Source organism: Corvus cornix, chromosome 4, assembly GCF_000738735.6.
Source record: "Corvus cornix cornix isolate S_Up_H32 chromosome 4, ASM73873v5, whole genome shotgun sequence".
Lineage (NCBI taxonomy): Eukaryota > Metazoa > Chordata > Aves > Passeriformes > Corvidae > Corvus > Corvus cornix.
In genome coordinates, this window is record NC_046334.1 from 27817166 (window position 1) to 27842484 (window position 25319).

Consider the following 25319-nt stretch of genomic DNA (forward strand, 5'->3'; position numbering starts at 1 on the left):
CTTTAATCTTTGAAAGGAACACGTACTAAATTGAAACAGCCATTCCTGATATCACCAGTGAAAGGAAATAAAAGGCCATGTGTTTTAAGCACACCAACACATATGAAGCGGTTTGTAGGTGAGCAGAAAGACACACTCCTTGCCTCAAGGATCTCATAATTCAGACTGAGTAGTCATATGTGAACTTTTCAACAGACTGTTTTTTCCATTTGTGCCAACTTCAGCCTGATTGCCACTTCGTTTATTTTCCAGATATTATCTGATCCAACTGTGGGTGTTGCTCTGCATTTCTGAGGTGTTCCCTCACCTCTCCCCCCACTCCTCTTCCTGTGCTATGCCACACTGGAATTACCCTATCAATTCTTGCAAGCACACCACACCTCTCCAAACCCTCAGGTAAGTACTGCCCACCTTGATTCACTTATTATATAGCAGAGATCCAGAGACAAGGACACCTAGTCAAGATTAGTATTGTCTTTGTCAGTGAGCAGTGGGCATTATTGTTAATGCATTGCTTATACTGAGACAAAAAATATGCACAGTGCTTTCCAAGTAAATTCACAACCATGACCCTGCTCAAAAGAACTTGCAGTCTGAGCCCTTGAAGAAGCATAAAGAGTAGGTATCTGAAAAAGCAAACAAGCTTTGGAGCATACAAATCTTGCATCCAACACAGCAAACATTACAAGTACCTCAGTCTGTCCTTGGGAACAAGAAGTAATGAAAAATACACTTATCCCTACATATTGGCCTCTCAGATCCTTAAATCACCCTGTTTACACTTGCAACACTCTAGTCAGTATCAAAAAATATCCTTAAAGCTACATTCAAATAATGACTTGTGTGTAGCTGGGGATTAAGCTAAGGTAGAGGAAGAGGCAGGATGTCACAAACCGTGTAAGAACAAGGAGAAACACATTCACAAGGATTAGATCTTTAGAACTTAGTCTTGCAGCTTTAGTGTATGATTATGAAGACATTCAAGGTTTATTTGCAAAGTGATGGCCACTGTCACTCAGGAGCAAGATCTTAATACTACAATAGACAGTTATATAAAAAGATCATTTTCAGCACTTAACAGTGGTTAAAAATTCAAATTGAACATTACGTATTATTGGCAGTTGAACAGAGAGCAAAAGAGGAAAAAAAGCTCCAGATTTCTCAGTGATAATCCCAACTATGGGTCTGACCCCTTCATCTCAAAAAGCAGGAACAGCAGACCTGAAAGATACATGGAACAGGATAAGAAACAGTTTCTGCAAAGAATAGCTAAGTAGACTGGGACTTCCAGCTGAAAAAAATAAAATAAAATAAAAGGGTGGATCTTATTGAATACAAGAGAGAAAAGGGATATGATGGGAGTGTCCAGTATCACTAATTGCATGGAGAGGAGAGGTAGTGATCAACTTTTCATCACCTCTTCCAGCCCAAGAACTAGGGGTCACTGAATGATCCAAAGAACGTGGTTCTTCGCAAGTATCCACTTCCTAAAGGACTGAGGTGCACGGATTTCAAGAGTCCTGGAGACAGTAGACAAGTCCTTGGGAAATAACGCCACCGAGGGCTGCTAAACAAACCACAACCACTTCAAGAACTCCCAAGTGGTAAATAGCTGGAGGCAGGGAGCATGCCAAGAAGCAGTTATCATACAGGTCTGTTGTGCTGCTACTGTTCCCTGGGCACCTATTTATGCCCATTCTTAGAGCCACAATGGTAAGTGGGACTTTCTGAGCCAGCACAGCCTGGTTTTCCTTGACAAGCCCAGCACAATAGAAATACTAGAAATGACATCTGCATTGCAGTGTAAGAAATAGTTTTGAAAATCCTTTTTGGTTTTAGATAGCTTTAGTTATCTCTGCTTTATTAGCTAAAGCTTGCTCAAGATCTGAACACAAACATGTTGGAATTTGGACTGACTGAAGGGTATCTTCTGCATTAAGATCCAAAGGAGAGTAAGGTTCAGAACCAGATTATGCTCAGTTAGGGATTGTGCTGTGGTTTTACACACAATACACTTTACTGAACCAGATCTAGCTGGGCTTAGTGTACATTTAATTTTATCTCAGCTGCGTGCATTTATTATAATCTCACATACCTCACTCTGATTAAGCGTGAACGGATGTATTTTTTCCTTAAAATGGAATTGTAAAATGTCTTGTCGATCTGTTGAAAAAAGAAAAATATAAGATAACAACAAAAAGGAGGGAAGTGGACATATTGGTGGAAGGAGCATTCAGAAAACAGCATTCAGTTACAAACTCACAGCTTACAGAGCCAAGAAAAATAATGCAGCCCAGCCTGTAGATAACATTTGTCACAGACCTTTTCTAACCATTTCCCATTTGGCCTAGGGCACATCTTAAAAAAGCAAGCTTGTTTTTCTAAATGTCCTATGGCTACATCAGTGTGCCACTGCAGTGCTGTCTCCTCCACTCCCAGGCATAATGAGAAATACATAAACATCCTTGGAGCACACTGCTGCAGTGTTCCAAAGCACAGCTTCCTAACGACTGCCCACAGAATGGATACAGCATGCTGTGCTCTGCAGTGCGGTCTTGTAGGGTTCCTTTCTGACACAGCATTTACCCTTGGTCTTATAGAAATCTGTAGCAAAGACACCAGTAATTTCAAATTATTATTCAATTATCATGTTCCCCTATCACCCCTGTGATTTTCCACATGCTTGGACAATCATCAAGCAATTCTCATCAGAAATTGGAAATCTAGGACTCCTAAGGAATCGATCTCCAAATAACATCCTTACTGGTTCCTCTTAACCACATCCTGCCAAGATGTCATCTCAAGATTGCATGATTGGCCTGAGACAGCACAGTGTGATATAACATGGCATGAAATTCTGCCAGGAATGGCTCAGGATCACTGAAGGATTGAGAAATAGCAGAGTCACTAGTGAGTTATGTAGCAACTCCTCTTACCAACAAGACACAGTAAATTGAACATATCCTGTAAACATCAAATGCATTACAGGGAAAACTGCGTAGAAATGCTTAGAATTACAACATCATGTAAGCTGTCTTTTTCTGTTTGTTTTTAGCCCTTAAAGGCAGTCTGTTTTAGCCAAGTCTCAAGATGGTCTGTCTTCCAAAGGAAAGAAAAAAGTAATGGTTCTCAAACAACTAGTATGTTAAAATCTTTCAGATATGGAAACAAGCACATAAGCATGAAATCTGGGGGTGATTCCTCCCAAGTAACACAACCCGCCCCCTTTTTCAGCCTTGGCTGTCCTAAGATGAAGCTTCATGACATTATACAGGGATATTGAAGCAGAATAATTTCAAGATGAAAACTGCACGATTTATTATTTTAAGGTGATTTTAAGCATACATTAGTAAGGAAAAAAATAAGCATTTTTAATGGTCATGCATTGAGCTGATGTTTTACCTTGCTCTTACTGGCAAGTAATCTGCAATTAGTTTGGCATTTGGAACAGACAAAATTCTATGGAAAAAGACATCTCAACTGCAACAAACTACTATAGACCTGCAGAATGCATTTTATCCTCTCATTTTGCAGCTTGCCAGCTGCTACCACTGCATTTTATGATGCATCCAGTTAAAAAAAGTTTTATTTCCTATAACCCTGCATCCTGTTCCACCACAACCTCCCCTGGTTATTGGAAGTAGCTGCCTGTAAACAAAAAGGGGTTGGTTTTGCTTTGCCTTTTTTTAGTGATAGCATTTGCTATCGTTTCTGTCACAGTCTTAACTGCTTCACCAGTGATTGTGTAAGCAGAAGCATGTGGCTAAGCAGCACTGCCAGCTTTGTGGCATGCAGTGGCATGTGCTATCTTCAGCTGCATTGTCTCTGAGAACTTTTGAGATCTTTGGGACAGGGACTTCTTTGCGGAGTGCTTTGCAATCAAAAGAGAGCCTTGAGCTGGGCTGAGATACACCTCAAGCTGCTGCACTGGTAACAATTAAAGAGAAAGCAGACTGGCTTTCAGTGTGGGACTGAAGAGGGAAGGAATTCACAATCCCTTGCAAGAAAGGGTTGCATCCATTTGACATTCCCAACTCCTTTATCTCCTCCTGAAAGTCGTGTTTTCGAGATACCTTACTGTCTCAGATGTCAAGTGTTTTTGCTACACTTTCCACCTGCATTTCAGCAGTAGATACAGTGATCCTTACTTCTATCACCCATTCTCTTGTGTATCTTTGTTACAGCCTAAGCAGCTCGTGTGATTGTGGTTTTCATACTCCCAACATGTTCAGCTTTCTCCTTTTCTCATCAGCCTGGACCACTTCCAAGATGTACTATACAGTCTGATCAGGAACACCATGTGCTGCAGCAGAGACAAAGACTTCCAGTGGTGTCTCACAAAACACAGCTACACACAGTGCTTTTTACAAAAAGAATCTATGGAGTCCAAATGCAACTAAACTATCAGTAGCAGACACTGTTTTCAGAACATTCAATCCAGAAGGCATGTTAGTTCCTTTCAGGGGGAGAACAGGAAGCATATGATTTAAAATTATACCAAATTTGTCTTACTTCGATTCTCTTTCACACTTTCATATCTGAATGAGGAAGTAGACACTTTTCCCATTACATACTGTCACTAACTTTCCCACCTTAAGAGTTGCCTTAGCACTACATCACCCACAGACAAAAATAACTGAAGTGTGGCTTTGTGAACCTTGCAGGGCCTTTAACACCTTCAAATGTGAGCTAACATTTTTTACTTTTGTAATCTACTGTGTCTTACCATGAAAGAAAGGCTAGACAAACCTCTGCACTGTGGCTCACCGCTCACCTGCTGATGAATTCATGTGGCAAATATGACCCAAATCTCTTCTTTCCTTCAACTATGATTTTGGTAACCTGAACTATTAAGAGTAATCTTTATATTCATACAGAGTTTATATGAGAGGAGAGCATGTAGGAAGATGCCTTCAGATAATAACTCTCAGAGATTAATGTTCTGCCTTATATTTTTACTGTTCATCTTTTGGTGAAGCCTTTCACACACCAAACAGAAAACATTTCTCTTGAGCCTGCTTATAGCTTTCTTTTCAGCTTGAGTCACAACCCTGGGAGCAAAAGCAACTAGAACTTTGTGACCTGGTCCAGCTTGGGAGAAGCATTTACACTCATTTTCAATGTTTTGCTTTGTTTACAGCCACTCAAAAGTGACACTGGCATGACCAGATCCCTTAAATTTGCCACCGTTTAAGTGCATCTCACTGTTTTTCCTAGCCCTTGTCTAGCAACAGCTCAACTGTGACAGCTGTTGCTGCAGGCAAGGTCTGCGAGCCTTCTGAACCAAGTGCCAAGTCCTGCTCCTTTCAAGTGAGAAGCATTTTCCTGACAGCCTTTATTTTAGCATTTTTCCAAATGAGATTTTCTTTAAGCTAATGTTTGCTGGCTAGCTTGGCTTAATGACATCAGGTATTTCCTCAGTTTAATTTCATATTTTCTATACTTTTTACTAAACTTCTGTCCATGCAGAACAATTTTCTTAGACAAACTGGACTTTGTTCATGAGTGCTGGTCCATCCAATAAAGTAACTAATAGTGGCCAGCACAAAAAATGCAATAAGAAGGCAAAACTTGTATAAACCCAGACAAAAAGGAAATTCTCCCTTGTTCCTTGTAGCCAGAAGTTGTTTCATACTTTGATGAACAAGTCTTCTTTTCCTATTCTGTCTCAACTTCAGGTCTCATCATCATACTCTTTTTCTTGTGTCACACCATGCCCAGCCCTCTAAGGCCCATGAGTACCCTGCTGAAATCTTTGTGATTTCAGAGCCACACAGTATGTCCTTCTTCCCTGGGACCCAAAAAACACCCAAGCTCTGGAAATAACTCACGACAGGTATCCCATTGCTCCAGTGTAGTATTGAACTGACATGAGCTGGGCTTGCCCAGGTGTGTGGCTGTGTCTGGAAGTGACCCAGCAAGGCCGGCTGTGTCAAGCCCTTGCTTTCTCCCACCACATACTGCTCTGCCATTGCACACTGGGTCACAAGGCTTATGAAAAAGTTATCTTAAATCTAGTTTGACAGAACTCTCCTCTGGAATACTTGCTGAATGCACTGAGTTACTTACATGGGATGTTCAAAAGCATTCAGTAGGCTTGGGAGCACAAAACCTCTTGTTGCTCAATAGGATTGCTTTTTTGCCTGCTGCCTTCAGTTGTTTAGTCCTTCAACAGCTATCCTCATTCTACGTTCTTCCTCTTACATCACTAACTACTTAGGATGTAGAGCCTATTATTAGTGATTTTTAAAGCTTTTTTGACCATAAATATTAACTGTAACATACCACTTGATTCAGTGACTCTCCCCAATTTACAGCTCAACATGCTGAGACCCTCAGAGCTGACCATAATACAAATCCAGTAGCTGCTCCTTTGAGAACCTGACATTTTTACTGCCAGTTTCAACTAAGGCGTTGAGAGAGGACACAAGGAGAAAGACTGACAGAGACAGCAAAAAAAAGAATGTGGCACTGTCCCAAGCCAGGATGTGGACATCACACTCTCCTTGGAAACAGACATTCCAATGACTACAACAGCCCTACAGCCACAGTCCTTGCCCAAGGTGAAGAAAATGGACCTGAATGAGAGCAAGTGCAATGGTCCCCATGCCTCCAGCAAACCAGAGGATCAGAAACCTTCCCATCAGAAACCATACACACACGAAGACAGCACACATCACAGTGGGCAAGAGCTGTGTGATCCCAAACATCTGCAAATGGCATCACAAACTCCTCACAGGGTTTAAGCTAACAGGGCTGCTAAAGCTGAGGGGTGAGTAAGCACTGCCTGACTGCACTGCAGTAAGGAGCTCAGCTGGATGGTTCCCGCAGGCAAGAGCTGCAAAAGAGGAATAATTGTCCTAGTACAGTAGTTCCTAAAATGATTGGTCTTTCGGATAAAAGAAATTAAGAGGACTAATACATGGGATAACGTCAGGATTTAAAGTGCCATGCTTATGCTTGGTGCAACCAATTTCAAAGGCATGTAATGACATGAGTGTTTCATTATAGTTATGTGTATTAGTGACAGCTGGAATTAAGGTCACCTAAGTATTCCCATTCCTACTCCCTGCTTTCAATTATCCATAATTAGCTTCCTAAAACTTTCACACTGCTATTAAACTTTTGTCTGCTTAGCGGGGGGATATTCCAACTTTTGGAGAGAAAATAAAGTTTGGTGAGAAGAGCATCTATTCCAATATCCAGAGAAGGGCTTTGCGGTTGGGGTTTTTCTTCTCCCCAGTACAGCACGCTTTCCCCAGGAAAATGACTATGTGCCCTCTGGGTTTTTTTAAACAACACTTGGAAATAAGGAGCTGAAATACAAGAGCAAATAGCTCTTAAGAAAGTAAAAGTTTTATGAAATCTAAGGAAGATCGTTGGTGATGTATTCAGCTTACAAGTGCCCAGATACCACCAACCACACAACTTCTGTACTGAATTTGGATTCTCCCTTTGGACAACACCAGAATCTAAGCAGCCACTCTCTTGACCAGCCAGATTTTGATCACCAGTTTGCATCTTGAATCACTTCATTGATATAATTACTTGCAAACAATGCAGTAATTCTGGATTGTGAGTCTATAATTAAGATAAGGTTCTACCCTTAATCACACACACTATCGATAGCTGTGCTTTACTTCATTTTGAATTCCTTTTTCCAGCTCAGGTTCACATCCATTCTCCTTGTGCACATTTCAGAGCTTTTCATGATGCACACTGGATCAGAATTAGAGTTATTTTTTTATTGGGGGTGAGGTGTCTTATGATTTTTCTGGATTTGTGCACGCATATTACAATTTCTGTTTTGATGAGCCAAGAAAAAAAATTTAAAAGAAAAATCAGCTTTCATGCCTATTACTTGAGAAAATTGTATTGCATTAGTAAGTCAAAGAATCAAATAAGTTGAAGGATCACTGAAGTTACATGGGAAAAAAGATGGATATTTGGCACATTTTTGATAACTAACGATTTCATCCTGGAAATTCATGCAGTTTGGGTAAAGCTCACTGAAAGTCTGAGCTCTTAGAGGTGATAAAAGGCACTAAGCCACAGCTTCGTGTGCTACACTGCATCGACTCACACTAGCATTTAAAAGTGCTTCATATTTTGTTCAATATTTATTTTCCTGTGCTACTGTGACCCATGGAAACAGGAAAAACTGGAAACAAAATTAAAAAGCAAGAAAGCATCCCAGTTCTCCAATCATTGCAGTATATACCTATGCCAGTGATCTTTTTCTTCTTTTAATTTCAATAGGAACTTCCAAAAACAGCATCACAAGTGAGATGCAGGTGTTTTCTGTGAGTTATTTCCTCTCTGAGTACTACATTTCACCTATCTCTTTAGGGTCACACCTGTATATATACATACTGACAGTCAAGTGTGCTGTCAACCTCTAATTCCAGAGCTAAATAAACAAGTTGCTAGGCTGTCATTTTGGCCACCGATCCATTGCTGTTTCCCTCTTGGCTGAATTACCGTGGAAAATCCTTTCTGCTTAGTTTCTAGCCCCAGCTACCCATAGAGGGCACCCCGATTGTACCACGCTAGTCCAAGGACAATGCTTCCTGTTTGTGAGAATCATTTTAAAATTAAGCTTATAAAACAGAAGTTATCAAATGCCCTAAATTTTTTTTAGTATTTTTCTTCTCAAAATGTTCCTTAAATAACTTTTTCTACATAGTTAAAATATTTTTCCCCATTTTACAATATTGTTTTTCAGAATAAGAAAAAAGGGAGACTATTATTTAAAAAGTCTCTAAAATCTAAATTTAAAAAGCTTAATTATTCTGGCTTTTGTACTATAGATGCATTCACAAATCAAATTGCCTTTAGTGATGAAGAAGAACATCTTTCAATAAAAGTTCTGCTCTTTTCACCTCATATTGGTACTATGTAGGTACCTTAGGGAGCACATATAAAGCCTAGGAATGCTTGAGTTTAAATAGAGGTTTAGGTTTTAGATTTTGAAATCCTTATCTGTAAACACTAGCAAATCTCTTTTGAAATTTATTAGAGCCAGAACATTCTTACTCAGTTTGGTCTGAGTGCTGAAGGACTCTGAAAAGCCCTTGGAAAGATTTGGGTGCTGCAGATACCATAATTTCTGATTTGGCCCATTTATATTAAATTTTCTTTTGTTTCAGGGGCTAAGAGGGGAAAATAAGTGGGGGGTTTGCACATACAGCAAACGAAGCTACATGATACTTGTAGATACCTGTACTTTTCCATTTGCTGTAAAAATGAGAGTCATGTTAGACTCCCTTGAACTTCAGCATACTCCCTTTTCTTGGGGCATGTTTAGTTATCATCTCTAAAATGATCCTCACAGTCTGGTCTTCCAGAACAAATATTCTTTAGGAGTGTTTCAAAAACCTGCTGCCTTGGGGATCTGCTCCTACTGAATTAACCTCCCAACCCAAGGACCATAAGGCACTGATGGAGCAAGCCACAGGCTTCTGAGCTTTATCTAAACACCCACATGGAAGGTGTGACAAACACACCTCATGCAGTTTCACCTGGCTTTGCAGCTATCTGCTCTGAAGGGATTTGTATTTCACCACCCTCTCTCTCCCAAATACACACACACTTCTGCTCCCCAGGAAGACTTGAGTCACGTGTGACCCTAAAAGGCCAAGTGCCATAAAACAGCAGCCTCATCTGCTCACTCATTGGTGTTCTTGGTGTTTTCAGATAGGCTTCCTTAGAGCTCAGCTCAGATGGAAACCCTAATTAGAACTCTGACTGACCCTTTGGCCCTGCAGATGTGACAGTAAACTGTTCACAACTTACAGGATACAAGACACTTTTCAATATTGGGATGATGCAAGCTTATCCCTGGGTATAAAGCAGAGAACCTTTAAGTTACAAGCATCCTGTTGAAGGCTAATACTTCCGCCAAACAGGGTTATCAGGTGTTAAAGCTGGGGGCGAGGGAAGGAGGTTGCTTCTCTGGTCCTTCTCCACACCATTCATAGTGAGAGAAGTGTCTTAATAACCTCTAAAATCATAATTTCCCAAGGGAGAAAACTGCCTCTGATGCCATGAAAATTTTTTGCCTTTTCTTTTATACTCCTGTTATACCTTTTTACAACTTCTGTATTCTTAGTGCTTTTTGCCTACATTCTTGAACTTGTTTGTTCAGCTAGAAGACTAAACATTTTAGAAGCTTCGTAGGTAGAGGATAGTGTGCCCCAGACCCCAAGGTCCTCTCCAGAACACATTCTGTAAACTGAGATAGAACCATCCAGGGGAAGGTTCCTTGGGGAGGGGGGCTCATTCAAGCCTCTCATTGGGGAATTTTTTATACATATGCTAAGTAGTAAGACCTATAATGTTATACCAGATCTTTTGGGTGTGATTTGCAGTGTGCATTTTGGTGCATTCAACCTGGACGTGTGCACCTAAGGATCCTTAAAATAAATACCAAGGTAAAATCCCTTTTCCCCTTCTAAGTGTTTGACTCTTGATTTTAAGAGCAGGAAAAAGCATCACCTCCTTCCTCACCAGTTCCAGTGCAGGGATTTAGCAGTGAGCCCTTCGACCTACCGAGAACAGGCACCGTTATCAGAACTGTTCTGCAGCGTTTTCCTGTGCAATCTCAAGTGCCTCTGCAATACCCAGTAGAGACATTAAATTAAACTCACACTAATTCAGCTCTATCAAACAGGACAAACTTCAAGAGCTGTATTCATTAAAAACTTTCCCCCAACATCTGTACTTAAAGACGTAAAAGATTCTCTTGTCACTTGAAGTCACTGAAGCAAGATACCTCTTTCTAAAAGAGATGTCCTGACACACGACGCCCAGTATTGAGGTGGAAATTACTTGATAAAATTCCATTAATTCCAGAGAAATATTTGGATAAGCAGCAGTTTCCCAGGGGAAGTATCCAGGTATTGTTCTAATATAATCCCCAACCACTCTGCCCAGATCCAGCAAGTTAGTTCTGTGCTGGTTTCAGATGGTGGAAGGACAGGGGATAGCCCAGCTGCCTTCTGGATTATGAGACAACAGGGAAATCCATGTCAGTCCATTCCATTGTTCAAGGCACTCCAGGAGGGAAAACAAACCCCTCAACTCTCCCCCAGCCACCTAACCAGCCAAGGAGGGAGCCATGCTACACTCAAGCCTGAGGAACATCCATCCACCCAGCTCACAGCCCAGCTTACCAGCACATGGGAGCAGGAATGAGTAGGGAATAACAGACAGGACACAGCCCCAGAAGCTGGGAAGGGTACAGTGTCCAACACAAGGCTCCACAGAGACACATGGACTTGGACAGGGAGAAGCAGCCTGACAGCAGAGCTGGGAACAGCTCTGGCCAGAGAAAGAGACAGGGAGATACAAGGTGCCTGAGAAAGGAGAAGGGTTGCATAGGCTCTCCTCGAAGAGGGGAAAGCCCACAACTTCTAGGAGGAAGTATCAGAAGGTTATTGTAGTGGCAAAGAAGAGCCAACAGGTGCGTTTACAAACCTCTGGTGGGCAGGGGAAAGGCTGGTGTCTGTTTCTATTGAGCAACCAGCCATGTACTGAAGGAGTCACCTGCTGTGGCTGCTTGATATCCACCTCTCTCTCACAGCTAGAAACTTGCCAGCCTTCAGCTGAGACAATTTCCACAGAGACTGAGATACTCATTTCAAGCTCTCCTGACTGCATATCCCTTTCCCTTGGGGATGTGTCTTTCTACACAAGACACAACACCCCTCCACCCTTCTTTCTACACACAGGACAGTTACTGCAGCTGCCCAGAGCAGGCAAGTGGGATCATCCCAGTCACCCAGGTCTATCTGATTGTCCCAGCTGCCTCCACTCCTTGGCACGCCAGAGAGGCTGAAGAAGCAAAGCATAGAGCAGGTCCTTGGAAATCTCCCACAGGATGCTGTTAGTAAGAGGGTAGTTAGGGTCTCCAAGGCATTCTTGAGAAATCCAAAAGAATTAATGCATTTTGTGGGAGAAGAAAAAGAAATCCAAGTCTGGTGCAGGAGTTGGAGAAAAACAGTGGGTAAAAGTTGTGCAGATGAGCCACACAATAAGTGAACCCACTATAAAATAAAGGCTCCTTGGAGAAGGAGCCATAAGACTGTGACTGTGCCCTTTTTATCCGGTGTAAGAGGGGACAGTCTGGCACAGAGCATTTTAGCTTGGCAAGGGAAGAGGGACTGGTCCAACTAGAAAAACAAGGAGGCTCTGGTGAGCTGGAATCTCTCTTTCCCTGGTGGCATTCAGTCAAGTCTGATTTTTCAAGAGAGCACAAAGGGAACACTCACAGACACTCACAGGAAGCCAGTCAAGGAGCAAAGACCTTTCATCATCTGTTCCTCAGTCCCCCCAGCTCCACCCCAAAAGACATTTTCCAGACTTTCCAGTCAGCCCTGAGATGTTGACTGGTGCACCGGCTTCATCAGCTCTCTGGCATGATCTGGTTGCATTTCCTCCCACCTTCAATGAGATAAGAGTCAGGAATGTTGTTCACACAATGGGTGTTACTTTTCAAATCTGGAAACCAAAGCAAACATCAGGCATTTGTTGCAGGTCCCAAGGAAGTCAAGATATGACTTCCATATGGAAGCAAAAACATTTTTCCTGGTGAAACACCAGCTCTGAAAAGAGCTCCTTTCTGGAGACAAATGAAGGAGGGCTTCTTCAGGAAGGAGTCAGAGAAGGGAACACTTGGCAGGGAGTTGCACTAACTCAGGTAATTTGAATGCTTCTGATTATCAGAGATGATTCACTTCTGTTCACTTTGCACCAAGTGTTGAGAAAGACATTGCATTTATCTGCATTGACTCACTGTTTCACAACCTGAGCTTAAGGTATTGTTACTACTGTGACAATGGGAAGGCTTGGATACCCAAACCCTGACACCAGCCAGGGAAAGACTGCAAAGGGTTTTGGTAAATCCAGACAAATTAGAAAATGTGATAAATAACTCTCTCATCCTCTATTAGAGAGTTGCTGTGAAGATGCTGAGAATAAAAATGCAGATGTTCTGAGACAGCTGTCTGTCAAGATATCAAGAGGATATGTGTATCTGGAAAGATTGTTTTGATTTTTATCACCACGACATGAGTTTTGCTGTTATAAAATCAGACTTACAAGGAACACACTGTGTTATGACTGTATGGAGTTGCTTTTAGTAACGTTACGGACAATTCACAATCTCATACATCCTTCTTAAATGGAACACCCGGAGCTAAAACCACAAAAAGTCAAACTTATGGCAGGGACCGTTTATATAAGCAAAGAATTCATAGAATTTGAGAGAGGAACATAGAATTTAACAGCTGAATTAAGTACCGCTCTTAAGAAAAGTTACAGGAATGAAGGAAAGACAACACCGTTCTGTGTATGTTTGTTATGGTGTTACTTATCAGGTACAATTAACATGCCCTGATATAATGGTTCTCACTGCTCAACCTGCACTGGTATTTACTGTCACTACTGTCAGAACTGCTCAACACCCAGAGAGGAGATGGGGTTTCTAAAGCATTGGCTTCCATTCAAGCATCTAAATTGATAGGCATGTTCAGAGGAAATCTGACTGCATTGGACACTGTCTTGAAAGAACTTCTCAGCTAAAATAAGTGTTACTTTGCCAAAGGAGGCACATGTTTTAAATAAAATGAAGGAGGAATGGAGTGGGAACTGTACTCAATGAAGTGTTATTCCTCAGACTCCTTCCCAGTCCTTGTCTGCCTTCCCCCTCAGCAATATGCAAAGTCTTCTTGGTCAGGGAGAACATTCCCTCTCCAAGGTCCTATATCACAAGGTGAAAAGCCTGCAATTATTAGGTAATAGTAGTAAAGTGGTAGCACCTAAGCAAACACAGCTTGTGTAAGACTCTATACATGCAGATGTGCACCAGAAGCACATCCTGGGAAATCTGGTATGGGTCCCAGTAGACAAAGAGGGCAGAAAGAAAACAGACATGTACAGAGAAGAGGACAACTTGACTAAGATCACTGAGGCCCTCAGCAGTGGAGCTGTGAAGAGATGCTAGCACTGCCAAGTCCCTACACAACACCCTACTTCTCCAGAGCAATGACCAGCACAGCTCACATTTTGTTGTGGACAAGTGACATTGCCCTAAATTAAATGGTAGTGGGGAGCAGAGGATTGTCCTATTAACTGGGTATCTGTGCATGGTTGCCAAACAGGAGGTAAGAGATATGCATCGGATTCTGATGAATGAAACACAAAAAGATACAAGCACAATCACGTGCTTTTTGTTGTATAGAGAGGACTCTGTAATTAGCATCTCTGGGGTAGTGTCTCAAAGAGAAAACAAGAAAGGAAATTGCAATGTGTCTATTTATTTCCATAGCTGCTGTATGACTGAGAGCCACTCAGCAGCCTCTGCTATTTGTAGGAGTGTTTCCCAACAAAACATACCAAAGGCGCAGGAAAAGGGCTTGTGTGTTGTTTTCTCAACACACAGTAACAGCCCAACAGGTAGAGTTCCCCACCCTGTAAAGGAGAGGGTGGAAAAGAATGCTTTCCTTAGAGACAATGGGACATAAATCACAAAGCCAGGCTCAGGGCATGGAAAGAGAACACACACAAACGATGAGATTAGCTCAGCTGGTTAGAGCCTGCTGCTAAAAACACCAAGGTTGTGGGTTCAATTACTGTATGGGCATTTCACTTGAGAGCTGGAGTTCATGGTCCTTGTGAGACCCTTTCAGCTGAGAATATTCTGTGATTCTATGATCAGTGATATAGGAGGAAGCTGAGATTATTTTAAATATCTACTTCACCACTGCAGGGACAGAGAGAAGTGACAGGCTAGAAGATGCCGAGTGGCAAGTGCCTGCTCTGCCAGATATGATCATGCCTCTCATGCTATCCATTTCCCAGGGCTGCCCACCAGGCGACTGAGAGTACAGCAGACCCTGTGGTCTCCGAGTGTGCTGTTCACATTAATGACTCTTGTATTACCACACAGTCCTTAATGGAAAGGCACAATGGTCCAAACTTACCAGTCTCTCAACCCTCTCGCTCAGGTCTCTAAACCTTCCTGAGGACTGTCTGGAAAATTCATTATTGTACCGGATGTTGGTGATTTTTACATTGGCACTGTAATAGAACAGCTTCTGATCTGTAAGGGAAAGAAGAGGAACAGGCAATACTCAAAGTACCAAGATGAATGAACTTTAGAGAAACACCTGGCACTGAATTATATCCAGACATCTAGGGAGTGGATGAACCTTCACCTGTATCCAACCCATTCAAATACCGCTTTCAAAAGCCAGGAGCCCAAGAGCTAGTACTCAATTCAGTTAGGTGATCTAATCCAAGTTTCCCCAGCAGTTACATTTGTGGCCAACCAGCAGCACTTGGGGCTCACACAGGATCACAACCTGCACCTTGCTGCTCAGTTATCTTCCTTCCTGGCCTATCCACTCAACACCAAGCTCTGGCAGGAAGCTGCTAGTGATCAGGGATAGGGAACAGAGAAACACCCCAGACAGACATGCAGAAGGCTCTGTTTGTCACTCATGTAAGGGAGACCAGACACTTGTGTGTCGACTTCATGACAGAAGTAGATAATGAGAAAAATGTGAAACGAGTGTAAATAAATGAAAACCAACAGAAACCACAGCCCTAAATCAACCTGCACAGCAGAAAATGCTCCTAAGAGGTCTGCAAATATGCTAGTTGAGGAAGGAAAGAGTGCTCTAAAGAAGCCAGTGTTTTTTCCCCAAATAAGCTTTAGACAGACTGGTGAAAACTCCCAGCATCATCTGGCACAACAGGCACAGAGGAAATTCACTAAGCATAGGAATAGTGATACATTATGCAAAACTTACCATATGCCAGAAAATAAACAAGGAGACCAATGGTGATAGCTGCTGCCACTGCTGTTCCAATAACAATTACAGCAATTTTCCAGGGCTCGAGATGTCTTATTTTGATGGCTGACTGATGAATTCTGGGGGAAAATAAGAACAAAGGGAGATTAATAGGAGATTCTTTTGTATTTAAGGCCCCCATCTCCCCCCCCCCCAAAAAAAAAAAATTAAGCTGAAGTTTTATCCCTCAACATTAGTTGATTCTTCCCAGCAATATTAATTGACTTCTCACCCAACACCCTTGAAAATGAAACCATGACTCAAGACTATTTTGATATAGGTGTTGGGATGTGCTAGAAGTCAAGGAACACAGACAGGTTTGAGGGTTTGGGTATTATTAGGGCCAAATTAAATAGGAGTCCCACTAAGATTCTCATGTGACTCCTGACTAGAAATTTTCAAGAATAAAACTTATTTTTCAGCTAGGTGAACTTTCACACAGCAATGTATGCAGCTTTTAATTGGTTAAGCAAATCAGTTATCAGACACACTGGTACCTTTGCTCCCAAAACTGCTTTGTGCAGTAAAATTGATAAAAAGCACCTCATGCTTTGTATAGTACATATCTATACATGATTCCAGTTGCTCAATCCATTTCAGCCTTCAAAACAGAGCTGGACAAAAAAAGAGAAAGAGATTTCAGAAGGCCAGCCAGTGTTTCCTGTTTTACTCAGACTGAATCTAAACACAAACGCAAGCACTGCTTTAAGCAGTATTTGCTGAAGTGATAGAATGACAGGGAAGGGCAAGGACATGTGAGTAGTAAGCCTCACCAGATGCTTCTTTCTGTTGTGCTCTTAATTATGTGGGTACTAATCCAAATTAACTCATGGAAAGCCAATGGACAGTCAGTGTTATAAACAAAAACTGCCTGAAAAAAGGTTGGTTACAGCAAATTCTGTCTTTGTCTATAAACTCAAAGACTCCTTAAGAACTTTAAAGCCATTTTTCTACTGCATTATCAGCCATTACAAAACACAGAACAAGGAGACACAATTTTTGGTCCTTTATTCTATTTCAGATACCTCACTCATGCAGACATGCACACCTGCAGGTTAAGGTACAGCCTACCCCAGGAAACCAGGCTGCAGGGATCCTCTCCCAAGGGTGTGAGGTGCCCCAGTGAGCTCCCACATACAAAGTACACACAGCTCGCTCCCCGAACACAAACCTCATGCGCCAGAAGTTTAAATACATTCAAATAAGTTGAAATAATTGCAAGTGACCCCTGCAGCTGTGTGCAGGAAAGGGACAGCAAGCAACTGTGCACAGCTTATAAATACCAAAGCAGATCCTGATATTTCATTCTAATTCCATTGTGATACCTTACAATTACAATCATTACTTTGGCTTGGAAAACAACTGACTCAGGCCAAATATCATGATATGTGATTGAATGAAAATGGGAGTAATAATTTGTCACTTCGATCTGTTCTGACTTGTTCTGCATGTCCTATTTAGTGTTTTCTTCCCTCCTGCTATCCTGTTTAACAGCCATTAACCTCTCATCAAGTTTGTGTCAAAACTCATTTGTGACCCCATAGCAAAAAAAAAAAAAAAACCACCCCCAAAACCCCAAAAAAACAAAAAGACCCAACCAAGCAACCAACCAACCAATCAACCAGACCCCCCAAAAACAAAGACTGAAATTAAATAGTCCTGTTAACAGTTCAGAGATAAGCACCTCCAAAATTATTTCTGAGACTACTCTATGAAAACTGCCTTAAAACTTCAACTGCAGAAATGAAAAATGTGCAAGTATAAACAGTCAGGACTCTACCTCACTAACGAGAATATTTCTAAGCTTTTAGGTGAAATCATAAAGTCAGTGGTGAGTTCAATTTTAATTTGTCATGTGCATTTGCTGTTTTATGGTTTGTTGGGGTTTTTTCCCTCACTCCAGGTAGTAGTCTTTTGTATGGCTTACATGCTTTGCAAATGTGTCTACTATATTTGAAATGAGACTGAGTTGCAAGAAAAGCCACCAAAACAAACAAAAAAATGCATGTAACTTAAGACAACCTACTTCTGTATTCTTGTGGATACTCTCATTTAAAAAGCAGTTGTCTCGATTAGGCTGCACAGAAGGAAAACACTCGGAAGGTGTTTCAGCTATAATGATCCTGGCGTAACCTCAAACCAAAATGCTGGGTTGGAGAAGCCCATTTGAAAGGTTGAATGCCACCTCTGCACCACAGTAGGTGAGCCTGAAGAAATTACTGCCTATCCTATCAGTGAAACAGCGGTTTCAGTGCAGAAGTAGCATGGCTGGGACCCAGTTAAACAGAGTACTATCAATGTGAAACCTTTTCAGCACTCCCTTGCATATAGCGTAACGGTTTTTGTAACTCTTATTCTTTATTTCTTCTACTTCAAGTTCCATGTCGTCATTAACAAACAGAAGCCCCAGTCCACAATATTTACTCGCATGTGTAATTCTATTCACACACATGACTTTCACTTAACTCATGAAACCTGTTTGAGAACATCATTTCAAAGAGGTGCAGAGGGGTCTCAGCACCAGCTTCTAAACTGAATTTCCTCAAACAAGAAACTGTTTGACAAATTCATCTTAGAAAGTCACTTAATGGGGGGAGGGGGTGCTGTTTGGGACTTGCACATCTTTTTTCTTGATTTATCTTGAACTTTCCCCCTTCCTTTTATATAGAAATATGAAACAGCTGTTAAATTTTATTCTCCAGTCCTAATTTCTTTTAAAAATGAAAATTGGTTTCAAAAACAAAAGGCATTTTTGAGCCAAATATCCTTGGTTAGGCTGTATCATCTGGATAGACATCTTGAACAGACATGCTGCAGACTAAGAGAATTTAAAATCCAGGTTTTGAAAGATACCTGTGAGACAAACCCACAAAGATCACTGAACCTATATTTTTTGATTCCCATTAACTTTGAGCTTTATTGCTGCTTTGCTGTACTTTCTAAGGGTCATTCCTCAAAAATTAATTACTTTATCTGACATGTCCCACTGCATAAACTTGAACAGTACCTACAGGGATTCAGTACACACAAGAGAAATAACTATGACAGAACTGAAACAACTGAGATCCATGTGATGATCTGTCAGGGCTTGAATACTCTGCAGAGAGCTGATAAAAGTTCAGTGCTGTGAATTTATTTCTCTCAGACCAAGGGTCAAGCAGTCTTTGCTAACTCCTTGGGAGCTGTCTGCTCAAAGCGAGGGAACAGGGACTGTAGCCTAGAAATGCACACTAAGATTAAAAACACTCCAGCTGGGAAGGTCAGTGAAGTCCTCCAGAGTAGAAGTGGAAATTTTAAGCCTGAACCAAGTACCTGAGGCTGAAAGCTTCCCACTGACCACAGACAGACCTCTGACAAGGTCCCTTCTGCTTGCAGCTTAAGTGGCTGTTCCCTCTTCCCCACAAAACTCTGCTCTTTCCCAGGACACCATGCCTGTGAAGCAATCTCAAACACACTGCAAGCAAGGACTGGATGTCATCTCTTGGCAGAAAACTGCCAAGTCTCAGATTAAGATTTTTCCAATGAGGAAGAGGAGTGAAATACTTGCTGGCAAAGAGAAACAACAAAAACTGACAGAGAATTGTTTACACTGACATAACAATTTTACTTTTTTGTCCTCTCTTTGTTTCCTAATAATTCCCAACATTGTCTTAGCTTTTTCAACTGACATTCAGCTGACATTTTCCCAGAAATACCCCCTGAGACCTTTCCTGAACAGTGGTACATGATTTGGAGCCCTGCATTCCATACTTGGGTTCCTTCACATCATACACAAAGAAGCCCTCCAGGAACCTTTTCCTCAACAAGGAGGAATTCAGACCAATGAACACAGAGCCAGAGGGATCCCTCCCATTATGCATTTTAGAAGGCATAAGAAGGACACAGTTAATTACATCTGACTTTTAGTAACAGAAGAGTATCAGAAGAAAAAATGCTAGTCTCAAAGGAAAATTAAAAATATTGCCTAATATCCTAACCTGGCTTTTTAAGGGTGCTGTTTAATAAACAAATGATAAACATTGCATTAAATAAATCATACACACACTTGCCTCACTGCAGCCTGGAACTGTTAGTTTACAGAAGAAATTAGTGTCTTTTACCTACTGAAATTTAGATTCACTTCTTGCAAAGAAGCAGAATTATAACTGCCCTCTATGAGTCAAACTGTCTGCTTCAGAGGAAAAGCCTCAAAGGTTTTTCTCACCAGGGCTGGAATCACACTTGGACACCTGCGGAACACCTCCATTACCTGCAGTGAGCTTTGTATCAGAGACAGTGTCCAGCTAAGTCAGCAGGCACCAGGAAAGAGAGCACAGGCTGTGCTTTGGCACGCACCCACTGACAGTGGCTGCTCAAGAAAGGTGCTGACAAGACAGACTGATGAAAATCCAAACCCAAAACAGTCATCTAGAGATGATCTCTTGCAGGCTATTACACGTCCTTTGCTTTTAGTCCTTCCTACAAGAGAGGCATGCTTATATTGACAAAATTTCTCCCCTGTTTTAGAATACACGTACTACCTCTCTCTTAAGGTGCTTTGAGAAAAAAAAATCTATAAAAATCACTATAGCAATAGTTGTAATATACAAATACAGAAATAGTAGGACAGTGATGTGTTTTAATTTGTTTCCTGAAATAAATCTGTTTACTGGTATATGAAAACTATACTTACCATTGCTCCCAAGGAGTTCTGCAAGTTTGATGTGACAGACCAGCCCTTTTGCTGGTGTGCAGCTGTGACAGATTATGTCAACTCAGAATCTGACCCAAAGCATTCACCTTCTTCTGTAGTTTAAAAGCTTACATTTCTGGATAATAATACATAATTTCTGTACTTTATACTTTATCTCCTGGTTTCAACTGGGATACAGCTAATTTTCTTCTTAGTAGCTGATACAAAGATGAGTTTTAGGCTTAGTGTGAGAATAATGTGGATATCACAGTGATGATTTAGTTGTTGCTCAGTAGTGCTCACTGTCAGTCGAGGACTTTTCAGTTTCCCATGCTATGGCAGTGAGCAGGTGCAAAAGGAGCGGAGATGGAGCATGGCCAGGACACCTGACCTGAACTGGCCACGGGGATATTCCATACCACAGAGCATCATGTTCAGTATATTAATTGGGGGTAAGTTGGCTGGAAGGTGCCATTCCCTGCTGGAGCATGGGCTGGGCATTGGTCAGTGGGCGGTGAGCAATTGTATTGTACATCAGTTGTCTTTCTTGGGGTACTTTTTTTTCCTGCCTCTCTATTTATTATTATTTTTATTAATAATAATAATAATATTTTCAATTATTAAACTGCTCTTATCTCAACCTATTGGTTTTTATCTTTTTTCCCCTCAATAATGGGGGGGTGGTGTGTGTGGGGTGTGAGAGGCTACATTGCACTTAGTTGCTGTTTGAGGCTAAACCACAATATCTAATAAACAGTTGCTGGGCTGGGTAGATAAACAGTGAAATGCTGTACTCTAGCAATGTGTTTTCACTGAACAGAGATGGACAGATTTTTTTCATGGGAAAAATGCTGCTGAAATTAGAGAAAGCTCCTTAGACAAGTGGTACAGCTGATACTGAAACCCCAGGCAATTCTCCAGTGACAGAGAAACTGGATAATTCCCATGCTCAATTCTGTATAAAATCTGTCCCCCTGTCATCACCAAATCTGCCCACAGACCACATGAAGCTTTCAGATTGTCTTGTATCAGAAGCATGTCAAATTAGGCCATCCCAAGCTTTGTGTTAGCTTGGCTTCCTTCAAAAGGAGGAATAAAACACACAAACATGGAAGGAGTATGTGGTGGAAGGCGAAAATGCCTTGATTTTCAAAGCTTATGCTGACCAAAAATGCCCAATCATAAAACTGCATGTGAAAAAATCAATAAAGTGAAACACTCCTGAAACACCCTCTAAAACGAACAGCAGCGGCCAGAAAAGCTGCTGGGATTACACTGGGGCTTGCTCAGGTGGCAAGATTTTGAGGCTCAGGAGGAGCTCTTGTCTCATTCTTGTTTTCCTGTCTAAAATGGCCAGAAACTGAGTGAATGCAGCAAGGAAACGTAAATGGTACCAATTCCATATCAGTCAAATCAGGTGGGGTGTGCACCAGAAGCAGAAGTATTTCACTAGGGTTTCCTCCATTCAGCGTCTACTCCGGGACAAGCTGAGCAGAATAGGTTTCTCTTCAGCACCATGCAGGAACCACATCTGCCTCCTGCAATAATCAAGGTAAACTCCCACTAATGCCAGTGGCACATGAGTGTCCTTGCACCAGGGCTGGTATCTATTTCCTGCTACACCTCAGCAGTCTGTAATTTGCATTCATTTTGCCCACCTACTGCATGACAAATTGGTGCAAGTGGCACTGCATTTCCACCTGCATATTCACTTTTAGACTGCCATATACAACACCAGCTACTCTGTACCTCACCCTGCCAAGGCACGAGATCTTCACAAGGAAGCTGCAGATGGGACACTGCACCTGCTTCCCAGAGTGCAGGACGCAGCACAACAGTGGGACAAGACCAGCAAGGCTGTCTACTCCACCCAGTTTTCCTTAGCAGGTTGGCTTCCTGAAGGATTTTACAGAGCACGCCTTCCAACTTAGCTTTAAATGTTCTGAAAAGAGGCATCTTGGAATTGGATAAAACTAATAGTGAAACTCCGCTCTCATATGGGACTAAGGCAGAGAAGGATGAGCTCAAACAGCAAAGCTTACAGCTCCACACTCAGATCCACATCCCTGCCCAGCAAAGAACTCTGGACATCTAACAGGCTGCACAGGGGATTAGATTGAGACTAGACATCTAGTCATCTCTTCCCAAACGTGTAAATATTTAACTATCCAACACGGATTTCTCCCACTGTAGTTTAGATTTTATAATAATTTAAACAACCATTTAAACAATTAAATCCTCTCCTAACTAGGAAGCAAACAAACTGTACTCAGATGCTATTTAACCACCCTCTAGCACACTGTCATTAAAATTATTTACACCACTGTTGATATCACCAAGTCATGGCAAGTAGATTTACATCTAACTAGAAAAAAAAAGGCTTTTCAATTCTGTTAGGTAGAGAACTCTCACTTAGTTTTCCCTCTTTATCTAACATGCACAAACTGGTAATCACAGCTGATGGGGATTTCTTCTTTACCTGACAGTTAGAATAGCATACCTTTTAAGTTATGGATATTAAACAGGGCAGAAAATCTTTGGGTGTTGAGCAGGGTACCTCTAGGCAGCACAGAACACAAAGATGAACTTCATCTTCTGGCAAAGTCAGGACTCTTGACTAAAATGATATTATTCCCACAAAATGAGAAAAACACTTCATTGGGCACGAAGAATAAGTTTTGTCCATCCAGAAACAACGTTTCTATTTCAACATGCCCAGAAATTATTTAAAACCCCAATTTTTAAAAATAGTGAGGATGGAAAAAATAAGCAGTATCTTGGAATCATCCACAGCCATTTCCCCAAAGCAACACAGAGACAAGATTAATGTTGTAATCTTTAACAATCACACACAAAAATTCAACCATCCAGCCAAATCATTAGGGTGCTAAAAAATAATTCAATTTCTTTTGAATTTTGTTCCTGAGGTCATACTTTTAAGCTTCATCAACTGCTGAGACAACAACAAAAAACAAACTCATGGGAGACTGAGCATCCCCCTATTGCCACATGAATCCAGAACCCAGGGAGTTAAACAGAAAATTCCAAGAGGTTTCCTGTACCTTTGTGACCCAAGCTCTGCTCTGACCCAAGAGATAGCAGTAGAGTGTTGCAGCTGGAAGATTTATTTTTGTAAAAATACTCTGAACTTTCCAGCATTGCCTTAAATATTGTTATGGTAAAACAAAACTAAGAATATCCAGTATCTCTGACTGCATGAAATACTTTCCAATGCAAACCATCTGCTCATTACTCCCTAGAAATCATGGCTTCTTCCTTAAAATACAGGGGTCAAAACCAGAATGATGAACACCTATAGTGTTCCCCTTAGGTAGTTGTGCTGCCATCACTTAATTTAATCATGAGTTTTTGCAGGATTTGGGGGAAATATTATTGCAGCTACACCAGACTAAACCCCATGTTTTCCAAAAATCATGTTATTAACGCTTGATTTTGGCACAAAAGAGCTTATTGGATTCTGCACTGCAATAAAAGCCTGCTGCAAGCAGAATAAGATGATCAGAAGGAAGAAAAGGTAAGTGTCAACATGAGCCATCACATCATCTTTCTAAACAGACAGCAAATCATTGTGCTCCTGGCCATGCTAGAGAAGGATTTCTCTCTGCATTTCTCACTCCAGCCACGTTACTCTTTTCATCCAGACCACAACCTCCAAAACCTCCCTTTCAGCCTGCAATTTCCTGTTCAGCTTTCCCTCCATTTATTGTCCTTTTTCAGGCTGCACATTTCAGACAGATCCATGATTTACCCCAAGTCTAAAAGGATGAAAGACTTAGATAGCGCACTGAGCACCAAAGGCAAGAGGAAAAAGAAATTTCTCTTCTTGATCTATGTCCTTGAAGCCCTAAAGCTTTCCCATAGACAGTACCCTTTACCGCCATTACACCTCCAAATTAAACTTGCCAAGTTAAAACATGCCACCTACTTTTGAAGATCCCATGGTAGGTCCCGGTAGGCCTGGTAGCCTTTCTGACCACCAACGAAGGCTTGACTAAAGTCTGGACTGCACAGCGAATGGTGCTGGAAAACGCAGGAGTCGCATTGACTGGTGTGACGGGAAGGGAAAGGTGTTGAATGAAGATCCTTCATTGAGGCACAGCTGGCGCAACACCCAGCACCCTGTGGGTTATTGCAAAATGAGGGAACGAACTTCAGAATAAAAACAAACAGAGGTAAGCATGGAGTTGATAAGGAGACTGTAACCTTCCGATCAGCTCCGCATCAAAGAGCTCCCCAGGCAGAGATGGAGTGAGAAGATAAACCGGCCCAAGCAAGAAGACTCGTTCTTCACTACAGCGAAACAGGAAGTGCGTGAGATTTCCCTTTTCCAGCACTCCCCTTCTGTCCAGCTTTTATCCCTACAGCAGGCCTTGTACTGAGTGGCTGCACCTTCTACCACACGCTCACTGTAAAACCCACAGCAGAGAGGCACCACACTGTCCACAACGCTACGTCACTTGTCTTCTGAGAGAGCCAACACAAAAATAAATATGGACATAAATAGCTTGGTCAGCCAAACCTAATCTACCTCGGTGCTCACTCATCCACAGCTGTCCTGGACTCCCTTGGCATCAGGGACAAGACAACTATAAGTATCCAGCCTCCTAATTACATGTTAGTCATTTAATGGTTGGCATAACCCCGCCTGTGGAAAATGCTTACTCTGTGAAAAGGGCCACCAATCTCCTTGGAATTCCCTTCTCCCAGCACAAATGTGATTCTTCAGGGCCAGCTGGAAAGGAGGAAAATGGAGATTCACTAGTGAGAAA

At 41.6% G+C, this 25319-nt stretch overlaps 1 protein-coding gene across 2 annotated transcripts in view; it reads right to left on the bottom strand.

Annotated features, from left to right (window-relative positions):
* The window catches only part of LOC104697302 (transmembrane protease serine 11E-like), a 40991-nt gene extending 15891 nt beyond the window's left edge, over positions 1 to 25100 (bottom strand). The window contains exons 1-5 of one of the 2 annotated variants that reach the window (XM_019293211.3): positions 24754 to 25100; positions 24476 to 24669; positions 15816 to 15937; positions 14985 to 15103; positions 2096 to 2163 (exon numbers count right to left, since the gene is read on the bottom strand). In XM_019293211.3, coding sequence (XP_019148756.2) covers positions 2096 to 2163; positions 14985 to 15103; positions 15816 to 15937; positions 24476 to 24639 — 473 coding nt within the window. In that variant the 5' untranslated portion in view covers positions 24640 to 24669; positions 24754 to 25100. Of the gene's footprint in view, positions 1 to 2095; positions 2164 to 14984; positions 15104 to 15815; positions 15938 to 24475 lie in introns of both variants that reach the window. The other variant, XM_010412124.4, reaches the window with a different exon arrangement.
* Positions 25101 to 25319: the final 219 nt, after the last annotated feature.